Source organism: Erpetoichthys calabaricus, chromosome 2, assembly GCF_900747795.2.
Source record: "Erpetoichthys calabaricus chromosome 2, fErpCal1.3, whole genome shotgun sequence".
Classification (NCBI taxonomy): Eukaryota; Metazoa; Chordata; class Cladistia; order Polypteriformes; family Polypteridae; genus Erpetoichthys; species Erpetoichthys calabaricus.
Genome location: NC_041395.2, coordinates 335,850,157 through 335,862,287, shown reverse-complemented (window position 1 = coordinate 335,862,287; position 12,131 = coordinate 335,850,157). Strand labels below are relative to the sequence as shown.

The following is a 12,131-nucleotide window of genomic DNA, read 5'->3' as shown; positions in this document are numbered from 1 at the left end:
CTCCAGTGCTGTTATGTCCTTTTTGTAGCCTTGTAACTAAAACTGCACCCAGTGCTCCAGATGAGGCCTCACCAGTGTGTTATAAAGCTTTCAGCAGAACCTCCTTGAACTTGGACATTCCCATGAACAAGGAGCAAGATTTATTCACCATCTCAATCATTACCTAAGAATGAGGCCCACGGTTCTCATTCATTTGATTTAAGAACCTGACATTCTGTTGGCCTTTCTCTGAACGCTGTGTGCCAGTTGATAGCATCGAGTCCACTACAACTCCTAAGTCCTTCTCAAGAGGTGGACTTTTTGATTTTCAGACCCCCCATTGCGTATTCATGCCTCACATTTCTACTTCCTACGTGTAATTCTTTACATTACTGACAGGACATTTCATCTGTCCAAGCCTGTGTGCTGTCCGTGTCTCTCTGAGATGACTCAACTGATTCTAAATAATCTGCCAGTCCACCTCTCTTGGTATCAGTAAGGTGCTGCTGGAGTTTGTGAATTTGGGATTACTAAAGTATCTATCTATCTATCTATCTATCTATCTATCTATCTATCTATCTATCTATCTATCTATCTATCTATCTATCTATCTATCTATCTATCTATCTATCTATGTTATAGTACCTTTTATCTCTATCTATCTATCTATCTATCTATCTATCTATCTATCTATCTATCTATCTACAGACTTAACCAGCTTGTTGATTATATTCCTGTCCTGGTCATTTCTGTTTATTAAAAACAGCAGAGACCCCAGCACTGACCTGAGGGGCACCACAGCGGACCTCTCATTTTGTGTCTCTGTTGTGTACTTTGAGCTCCCACCTTTTTTTATTTTAAGTTTAATCCATAGCCTCCTCTAAGGGACATTTTATCAAAAGCCTTTGCAAAATTCAGGTAAGTGATGCGATGTGCAGCTTTCTGATGGCGTGCGTTTGCTCTGCCCTTCTACAGTCCTAGCATATTAGCTGTGCTAGCCGTTTTAAGACAGAGTCAAATCTAAATGATCGACGTCGACCTCAGCGTTCACGTTTGCACTGCCTGTCTCTGTTATATGCTTTTTGATAAGGGATTTGTAAAAGCTGTGCTAATGTTTGTGGTGCGCCATCTGTTGGAATGACAGAAACATAGAAACCAGACAGACACTTTTGTTCAGATTTACTATTCATTGTACCATCAGTCAGTGTTATTTAATAAGATTCCATTAAAATGTGTTAAGACTGAATACTTAATAGCCATCGAAAAAATCAACCACGACTAGTAAATGGAGACACAAAGAGGACAGAAGCTCACAGTTTTGAGGCAGTGGGCAGCCTGACATGTTTTTTTTTTTTTTTTGTGTTCATATACTTTAATTGTCTTTTCACATGACCTTTGGGGGTCAGCCATTGTACAGCGAGCTCCCCGGAGCCATTTTCAGACTAAGGGTCTTGCTCAAGGGCCCAGTGGAGTCAGAAGCCCTTTTGTGATGTGAGGAATATCCAGGCAGTCCAGGCAAAGGCTATGCAAATACTTGTGTAATGCGCCAACTGTTGGAATGACAGATGCAATTTTTTTTGTCTGTTTTATATGCCACTTGGTATGGGATTTGTTAAAGCAGGCGACCACCCCCACCGCTATCATCAAGATGTTCAAAGGGATAGTAAAAATGACAAGCTGCTGTGACTTTTCTAGAAAGACCACCCGCTCGTCTTGTTGGATTGAAAGCTGCTGCTGCTACTGCTAGGCCCTCTACATGTCTGGCTGTGGCACTTCATGTTTGTCCGTGTTTTTATACTTCTTAGGGGGTCTCGGGCAAAAGAGATTTTTTTTGCCCACCTTTTGTATTAGAGCAATTAGACGTGTGCAAAAGTAAGTGCACCCCATGAATTTTTTTTTTTTTTCTTTCTCTAGCCTATGTGGACATACTGTACCAAGATTTGCCCCTCAGATTTTGTAATAACTTTATATAAGCATAAATGCAAATTTCACATCCGGAAAAAGCCAGTCCAGCCCTCCATGTATCACCACCTCAGATCAGAGTGGGCTTCACCAGATGAGCAGCTCCGTCGAGAGGGTCCTGTGTGATGGCGTTTCGTTTGCTTTGCTCCTTGTTGTCACCACTCCAGGGTCTTCTTAAAGAAGGTTAGAAAGGCTAAGGAGTCGGGGAAGGAATTTAAAAAGATCTCCAAACAATCAGAAATCAATCCAGGAAGATCCTCCGCAAGTGGAGAGGATTTCAAACATCTGCCAACCTGTCTGGGTCAGGGCCCTCACACCAAAAAAACAAAAAATTAATAACAATCACATTTATAAGACCAGCCATATGTACATTTTTACACAACTTACCGTTTATAAATCCCAGTCACCTTGTCAATCAAGAAAAAATCAAGAGAAAGAGAAATTCTGCCGTGGCACTCACAGTCACAGTAAGGCACTATACAGACATATTGCTGTTGGCATAAAGGACCTCCATTGTGTTTCTTGACCCACTTCTGCTGAATGATTCATTGCCTTAAAGTCCTCAGTGTTGGTGTGTCACAGAGGATGTGCAGCATTGTTCATAATGGCACTCAGTTTTGCTTTCATTCTCTCCTTTGCTACGACACTTGGGGGGTCCAGAGTGCATGCCACCTGTCCTTTTTGATATCTTGTTAATTTGGTAGTTCTCTCTTAAAGCTATGGTACCACTGTTTGACACCACACTGGCCATCACAGAGCTGTAGATGATGTTATGGACGTCACTTCCCACATTAAAGGAATGTAGTCACCTAAGGAAAAAGAGTCTGCTCTGCCTGTTCCTTCTCCAGTTCCTCTGTGTTCCAAGACCAGTCCAACTTGTTATGGATGTTGGCCCCCAAGTACTTGCTGGAGTGGACCAGCTCTACTCCTTGAATTGTGACCAGACACACAGATGCTCTTTGGTGTGGTCAGTCAATAACCTATTCCTGGGTTTTGGCCGATGTCAAGTTGCAGACAATTCTCAAAGTTCTCCCCCTGTGACTCCCCTCCTTTGTCTCATCCCCCTTTATTAAAGCCCCCTAGAAGTGCAGAATCATCTGAGAATTTCTGCAGGTGACCTGACCTGCTGTTCTACTTCTAGCCAGAGGTGCACAGCAGAGCAGACAGGCCTGTTTCTTGTGGTGCTCCAGTGTTGCTCACACAGTCCTCGAGTCTCACAGATGGTGGTCTCCCTGACAGGTGGTCCATCATCCAGGACACCACAGGCTGCAGATCTCCGAGGTCATTCCGTTCCTGCCCTGCTCTGCTGATAGTTCAGGTCAGTGATGGTAGCCTAGTGCCTGGTGAGCTCCTCTTCGGCTCGCTGCACTTTTTAACAACAGGACAGAACACTCGGGACGTCCCCTTCGATTGTATTTTGGATGTTTGACGTTTCCTTATTCGGCTGACGCTTTTATCCAAGGTGACTTACAACTTTTATGATACAGTTGGTTCCATTTCTTTTGGAGCACAGGAGGGCCATGTGACTTGCGGAGGGTCTCACAGTGTCACTACTGGGATTTGAACAAACACAACCTCAGGGTTTGAAGCCCAAATCCTTAACCCGCTGCACCTCACTATAAACCGGAGGCCGCACATAAAATCTCACAGCAAGTTGATTAAAAATAATTTTGAGGCAAAGCAGAAGACCAATCTGAGGAGACGGCGGTGAAGCCCTGCACTTGCCATTGCTGCAGACACCTCGGCGACGACGACACTTCACTGAGACCCTGTGATGGGGGTCCGCAGCAAGCACAGAGCGTGACCACCGGTGTAGAAGCGTAAGGCAGCGCGCAGTCTCTCTTTATTGTAAGATCAGCTTAGCAGTGCAGTCATTTAATAATACAAATGAATCAAAAGGATTTTTACATAAAATATTTACAGTGACGTACAATGAAAGGGGATGTGCACAGGGAAACGTCACTCTGTCTGTCTCAGCGGAGTCCTGATGGACATTTCACTGCAGACCGTCCTCTGTACATACGTACAGTACAAGCTATGAACAGAGAAGAACATCAAGTGAGGATAATTACAAAACATCTGACGACCCCCAAAGAACATTCTGGACTAAAACTGGAGTCCATTTTGTTTCTGAATTTATAAATCCAACACAAATGACAGCAGCCGAGCCCACCCGCTTTCACTCTGAGTGGGCTTCAGAGATGTTGCGGAGTTCATCATTGGTACTTTGGTCATTAACTACTAGGCGACACCTCTAAAAGTAAGTCACTTATTAGGGTGTCTGAGGGACACCATTAGGGCTCAGTCATGGTATGTAATACCCCACCTGGGTGATAGGGGGCACCACTGCTGACAGGGCTGTCTTTTTTATTTTTCCCTTCCTCAGCAGTGAGGACACGCCCCTTGAGGGCAAATAACTCCACCCCTCCCACGTGGGCTTCTAGAAAAGCCCAACACTCCCCAAGGAGGGCGTCTCATAAGGACCCCGACGTAACTAAAGGGCGAGATCCTCGCTTGCTCATAAGAGCCATCGCTTTGAAAGTTCTGTTTGTTTGCACCCACAAGCTCCTACTTTGTTGTTCACTGCCACCAGGCTGGCACCCCAACACCTTCTAAGTGTTCCTGTACCCCTTCTACCCGTCCACAGGGTTGAGACGTTAACCCCACTTGTGTCGGTGAGTAGCAGTGAGTCGCAATCCGTTGCTTCATTGTGGCGTAAACGTCGCTCTGTCCAATTTGTAGAACACGTTTTTGTCCCACGTATCTTTTGCTCGAGTCCTGGAGCTCAGCTGAGCTCATCCCATGACAGTCCAGATTTTTATCCTGTTGAAATTCAGTTGTACACCACGGAAGGGACATGGACATCTGTGCCATGTGTACAAGGAGAATGGGCATCCCGGAAGAGACGGGGTAGAAACCGAGAGTCCGGAGTGGTTCCTCTGCGGGTGGCCTGAATGGGCTGCGAGGACCACCACACCACCAGGCGTATGGGGGATGGAATCACTCCCGACTCGTGGCATTAACTTATAAAAGTTCAATATTTGTTCTGCTGGCCAATCAGTCTGCGTCGTTATACTGGTCTCCCGTCCGGGTGTTGGCTTCTTCCTCCCCGTCACACCCGGGAGGCCTGTTCACCCCCAGAATGTAGCAGTACATTCAATAAAAGCGCCCTCTTATAAATCTCACATCGTAATCGTGTTTCCACAAGTGAAAAGAAAAAAACATGGGCTCCTTCCGACATGATCCGCAACGTCTGAAGCTTTCTAGAATGTTCCTTTTGCTTGAAATGTGTGTGGCTTTCCTTCTTATTTGTTATTTATTTATTTTTAATACATGATTGTAGAAGACAGAGCGCCGTTTATATAGCGCCTTTCTTAAAACTGGCAGAATGCAAACTGTCAGCCTGTTGGTTCAGTACCCATCAGCGCCCCCTGGTGTGACTTTAACCCGTCTGTGATCCCCAAGTGTGCCACTCTGTGAACTGAAATTCACTTTAAATGAGAGACCCACATAGCTGCAGGTTTTCATTCCAACTAACTTCACAGTCAATGTGTCTTGAGCATGAGAAAGGCCCCATGTAGAGTAAATAACATGATTATTATTATTATTATTATTAATTGAACTCACTGCTCATTAGTTATGTGGCTCACACGTATTTCTAAGAGTATTTTTCATTCTTCACTGTTGTTCTAAATCCTTGCATTTCTTTTGCCGTTCTCTACGTAACGGAGCCTTTCCTGCAGTGCTGGCTTTGTCGACAGTGTCGCTGATTAAGTAGCCATGGCCACTGCGGACCTGAGTGCCAACAACACTGAACGCTCGTTTTATTGAGACCTCCAGCTAACACGAAAGACCCCAACTACCTCAGGGATTAATTCAGTGTTTCAAATACCAAAACTCTTAGATTCGTTTCTTAATGGGGTGTTGGAAGGAATGTCAAAACCAGAACCGTTTCGGACCCTGCACATTCAACCTGAGGGACCTCTAATGGCAGGCTGCCTTTCCTTTCACTCCTTTCATTTCAGCCCAGCTTTCCACCAACAGGGGACCACCCAAAGCATCGTGGGGACACAGCAGGCTTGATTTACTATTTCATTATCATCAAGTCCAGGTCGATTCTCACGGGAATCAAAAGCTGCACGTTCAAAGTGTAAAACACTCCAAATCCGGCTTTCCCAGAACACACTGCACTTCTGTTTCAGCACCGTAACAGTAATCGTAAGACTTTCACGATTAGGCCTTTTACCTGAAGTCTGTCAGTTGAAACGGTGAAAGCGACTCCCATACAATCCTAAAAGGGAGCAGTTAATTTACCGCCATCTTTACTTGTCCTACCAAACGTGTTTTTTTTTTTTTTTTTTTTACTAAATCAGCAGAAATGTCAAATAATTGGCCGCCTTCAGCATGCAGTGTTGTCTGCATTTGGATTAAATGAAGTGAGCAAACTTGACAGAAAAGGCTAAATCATAAAGAAAAGGACAAAGCAAACCCGAGCAAAACATACTGTACCAATGCAGCAGAATTTCTCAGAATGAGAGAAAAAAAAACTCGTCAAACCACGAGATCAGTTAAAGGTTTGAATGGGAAGCCCACCGTAGCCACAGGGGTCCCCCACTTTATTTCAAACCTGAACTTGGTAATCACTTTTAAGTGGCTTTGTCAGCTGAATACTGCGTTTGTACAAGGTGACTGCTGACAGGTTAAGGGGGCTTTGTTTGGGCCAGAATTGAGTTGTAGGCCAATGTCTTCGTTGTTAGCAGTGTTAAAGACTTTTTTCTCTTGGCATTATTCTTGGAAGAGTTTACATTTCTAGATTGTTGCTACAAAGCTAATATAGCAGGCAGCTAATAATCTAGAAACAATAATCAGCCGCGATGCCCTTTGTGTCCAGTGGGTGTCACTCATATACAGAACAAAAAATGCAAAGCATAGTGGGCCGTTTAATTTCCCGATTGATATTTTCAGGCCTGTCATGCGTGTCTCATCTTCCATTCTGAAATTCAAACTAATTAAATGAAGTAGAATTGCGCTTGGCTGTTGTAAGACAATTCACGATTTTATCTGTTGGCTGCAGTGCTGAATACGCCAACTCTGAAAAGCCTTAAAAGTTCAGGCAGGGGGTGAATATGTGTGGAGGATTAATTAAAGTATTACGTAAAATCAGCTTTATTCCTGTCTACTACCTGTTATATAACGAAATGAACATTAGCAAGTAACCAAACATTTAAATTTAATATAAATATTGAAAAAATAAAGCTTTTAATAAATTGCAGCTTTCTGGAAGTCTACACGTTTGTGTGTGTGTATTCCCAGAATTCTTTTGCACAGATGAACTACTGTATTAAGTCAAGTCCTGCTTGCCTGTAGTATTTATTGCTTTAAGCTTTTAGTTTTCAAGTTCATGTAAAATACTCGCAGAGACAAATCGTTAGGCGTTATTAACTGGTGGGTGGTTGTTCCGGCCCCCCCCCCAAGATCTCGACTCTTCTCTATCCTCCATTTGACACGTCTCCATGTTTAACACCTCAAGAACCTGCTGCCAGGCTGGGGACTGAAGAGTGGCCGTAGTTTATTGGGCTCTTTACTCTCAAAGTGTACTAAATGCCTCTTGTTATGTGTGGCCATTTTCTTCTGTGGTGATGTCAGTAAATGGCTAACTAATCGGGCACTCAGTGAGCTGCTGAGCGTGCAGCAGGGAAACCTCCAACCGTGAAAACGGCCTGCCGTAAGGGTGACGTAGGTCGCTGTTTGAGCTGCTGACCTCGCGTCACTGACGGTCATGTGTGACTGAATGAACATAAAGATCTTTACCTCACAATGTAGCCGACAGTAATTTACCAATTTTAGTCTCATGGACATAAATTAAGTTGAAGTTTCAATTTCATAAATAAAAGTGATAGGACTCAGCATCTGTTTTGAACCCGGCACAAGCTGAACTAAGGCACTTCTTCAGGGCACCTCCTGCTCATGTTCATGTCATCAGACACTCCCTTGCTGCTTCACCCACTGCTTACACCCTGGAGGTGACGTAGATGGAATGCATCCTCTTTGCCAGCGTCCTCTCGAGGTCTTCTATGGCCTCTAAGCCCTGCACTCTGCTGTTCCTCCCAAACAGGAGGGTCTTGAAGATCTCTTGTTCCAGCAGACTTGGCATGTTCTGTAAGAAGTAGCCTTCACAAAATGAAGCCAGCTCAGCAGCGTTGTGCATCTTGAAAGAGAAAAGAAAGGAATTCAATTCAGTAAGCAAACATTCAGGACTGTGGAGTCGGTGCACACAATCTTTGACTCTGACTCCTTAATTTATGGTAGCACCAACTCCGACATTTGTAATTTAAGCCAATGCGCAGTCCGGTCAAAAGTTTGAGGTCACCCAGAAATGTTCATGTTTTTAATAGAAATTGATACCTTGCTTTCAAGATACCATTAAATTGAATAAAAACATAACGAAGGCATTACTAGTGCTGCTAATGGCCATAACTGCTTGAAATGTCAGTCAGTCACCAGCTGGCGTGATCATAGGCGGCTCACAGCACAACAGCTTAACAGTGGAGGTCGACAGAAGCCAAGTCTCAGTTTGTATTGTGAAGAAGAGACTTTGTGCTGCAGGTTTGGCAGGCCGAGTGGCAATTAAGAAAGCCATTCCTTAAAGGACAAAACAGGGCCTTGAAATACTGTCTGTGGACTACTGCAGACTGGAGGAAAGTCTTTGGGACCAATTAATCAAAATTTGAGATCTTTGGTTCATCACTCAGGGTGTTTGTACGCCATTGAGTTGTTGAAAGGATGGCTCCTCAGTGGGTGACACCAACTGTCAAACACGGAGGAGGAAGTGTGATGGTCTGGGGGTCTTCTGTTGGAGGCAGAGTTGGTGACATGCACAGAGTGACTGGCTTTCACAAGGGTTACCACAACATTTTGCAGCACCTTCTGCTCCGAGTCTAGTAGGTCAGGAGTTCATCCTACAGCAAGACAATGACCCAAAACACACCTCCACGCTGTGTCAGAACTACGCTAAAAGAAAAGAACAAGAAGGTACCCTTGGAAACATGGACTGGCCGGCACTGTCTCCAGACTTAAACCCCACTGAGGTAGTTTGGGATGAACTGGACAGAAGGCTGAAAGGAAGGCAACCTACAAGTGCAGCACATTTGTGGGAACTTCTGCAACAGTCTTGGGAAGATCTTTCTGACCAGTATGTGATGTCCCTTATAGAAAGAATGGCACATTTGTGGGTTTGGCTGTTATATAAAGGTGGCTAATTTTTTATTTGCCATTGTTTATTTGTTCTATGCCTTGATTTCATGGAAAATTAAGGCATTAAACTGCTTCCATTTCCATAAAAACTGGAAAAAAACTGAAACTTTTGACCATTAGTATAAATTTCACCTTTGACCTTATATGTTACAGTATAAACGTATGCTACCTACAGTGTAAATGTCTGCTGGAGAAGCTGTTGCTACATCGCAGGTAGTTTTGGTTAAACATTGAAATAATCAGCTATCCTGTGGTGGGCTGGCGCCCTGCCCGGGGTTTGTTTCCTGCCTTGTGCCCTGTGTTGGCTGGGATTGGCTCCAGCAGACCCCCCCGTGACCCTTTAGTTAGGATATAGCGGGTTGGATAATGGATGGATGGATAATCAGCTATCTGTTTACTGTCCAAGTCCCTGGTGGGGGCCGTCAGTCATCTGAACTTCACAGCTTCTTTCATTTTTGTTTTTTGGTCACATGTCTTACACTCCTTTTTAAAAATCTTACCTTGGCACTCCGATAAACATTGACAGCATTTTCCAGGTTGATATTCTGAGCGCAGAGTATTTCGCAGTGCCTCTGGAGCATCTCCAGTTGAAAGAGACTTGCGGCTGACAGGAGCTGAAAGAGAAAGGTTTGCACAAATACTTGATGGACTGCAGACTACAATTTCTCGTCTTTTGCAATGTTGCTTTTTACTGTTGAAAAGTCTTCTCAGTTATTAATATTCCCCTTATATACAGTGCCCTCAATAATGCTTGGGACAAAGATACACATTCTTCTGTGATTTCCCCCTCTGCTCCCCAGTTTAAAATTACAAATCAAACAATTCAGACATCGTGATTGAAGTGCACATTGCACACTTTCATTTTAAGGGAGTACGTGTAATTTACACAGATGGGTAAATCAAGGAAAAATGTGTCTTTGTCCCGAATTTTATGCAGGGTACATAATAATCGTTACATACCAGATGAACATAATATTCTGAACTAAGTTAGACTATCGATGTTTACTCCTAAAACTTTAACAACCTCCTTGGGCAACTCGGGAAGGTGAAATATTTGACCACACTTGACACGACAAAGGGGTAAAATGGCAAGTTCCTTTAAGTCTTTTAGGGGCTAATATTTTTTTGTTTCTTTTCTCCCAGGGTTGAATATTTTTCCAAAAGCTAACTATTTTTAAAAAAGAACACAAAGCAATTGTTTAACATATCAAATCAGCAAAAAATATTTACTTTTGACAAATGTTACTGTCTTGCATGTTGTATGAGCCTGCATACCATATGATTTCAAATAAATGTTACACAGCAAAGTCCTGCCAAGTCTGATCTCGCTCAAATAAGTCTGCGTGCCAATAGTGTAGTGAAGGCAATCACAGTTTGTTTGTTCTTCTCCACTTTAAGCCCCTCTGTGAGCCCACCAAACACAGATGTTAGTGGGTCAGGAGGGATTGTGACACCAAAGTTGTCTGAAAGGCACTTAAAAATTTTTGTCCAGAATGATGTTAATTTGGTGCAGGCCCAAAACATGTGACCCAGTGAGGCTGGAACTTGATTGCAGAGTTCGCAGGTTGGATCTTGCCCTGGAAACATTTTGGACAATTTCAAGCGAGAGAGATGTGCTCGATATATAATTTTGAGTTGAATAATTGTATGCTTTGCACATATGGAGCTCGAGTGAATTCTCTGCATTGCTACCTTCCACTCCTTTTCTGATTTGTTGAGGGAGAGATCCTTTTCTCATTGTCCTCTTGGATCTTTAATAGGGAGGGACTGTAAAATATTTTTATATATTACAGAAATGCTTGGTTTGGTTTGGTTTAATTTGGTTTAGGTTTATTTGTCATATATAGGTTAACACAGGGTCAAAATACAATGAAATGTGTATGACGAGAAAAACAAGTCACTTAGCCTAGATCCAATAAAGCTAAAAAATAATTAAAAAAATAATAATAATAATTACAAGTTAAAAATAGACTAGCCATATAAAATAAAATGTGTACGTTTTAAAAGAAGTTATAGAGCAATATGAGTTAAATGAGCAGAAAGTACTAATGACAGTTATTGCACAGATAATGTTTTATAAGTACAGATGCATATTCCATAAAGTGCAGATGCAAGTTCCAGTCAGTATTCAGAGTGTGTGCAGGTACAGTTTGTGTGTGAGTAGTGCAATGTAGATGTAATGTAAGTGTATGTAAGTGTTCAGGTGTTGCTGTTGAGGAGTCGAGTGGCCTGGTGGTAAAAACTGTTCTTAAGTCTTGTAGTCCGAGCAGCCAGACGGTAACAAGGAGAACAGCTGGTGTGATGAATGGCTGTGGTCCTTTATGATGCTGCTTGTTTTACGCAAGCACCGATGGAGGTAAATGTCTTCAATGGCAGGGAAACTCTTGCCCGTGATGTGCTCTGCTGCCTTCACCACTCTCTGTAGTGATTTCCGGCTGCTGGCAGAGCAGCTCCCATACCAGACGGTAATGCAGCCCGTCAGCAGACTCTCGACCACACTCCTGTAAAAGTTTGAGGTGATGTTGGCATTCATGCCAAACTTTCTCAGCCTCCTCAGGAAGTAGAGCCGCTGGCGAGCTTTCTTTACCACAGTGTCTATGTGAAGGGTCCACGAGAGATCCTCGGTGATGTTTACTCCGAGGAACTTGAAGCTGTTAACCCTTTCAACTTCTATGCCGCTGATGTAGATGGCCTGGTGTTCTCCGCCTTGCTGTTTCTGACAGTCCGCGATCATCTCCTTGGTTTTGCTGACGTTAAGAGACAAGTTGTTATCCAGGCACCGATTACTCAGTGCCAGCACCTCCTCTCTGTAGGCCGTCTCATCGTTGTCAGTGATAAGGCCTATGATGGTTGTGGCGTCTGCAAACTTGATGATAGTGTTTGTGCTGTGTTTTGCAACACAGTCGTGGGTGAACAAGGAATACAAGAGAGGGCTA

General features: G+C 43.5%; 1 protein-coding gene across 2 annotated transcripts in view; it reads right to left on the bottom strand.

The window, feature by feature from the left end:
• Positions 1–7,852: 7,852 nt before the first annotated feature.
• The window catches only part of abtb2b (ankyrin repeat and BTB (POZ) domain containing 2b), a 195,546-nt gene continuing 191,267 nt past the window's right edge, over positions 7,853–12,131 (bottom strand). The window contains exons 16-17 of one of the 2 annotated variants that reach the window (XM_028796047.2): positions 9,696–9,809; positions 7,853–8,149 (exon numbers count right to left, since the gene is read on the bottom strand). In XM_028796047.2, coding sequence (XP_028651880.1) covers positions 7,952–8,149; positions 9,696–9,809 — 312 coding nt within the window. In that variant the 3' untranslated portion in view covers positions 7,853–7,951. The remainder of the gene's footprint in view (positions 8,150–9,695; positions 9,810–12,131) is intronic. The other variant, XM_028796048.2, reaches the window with a different exon arrangement.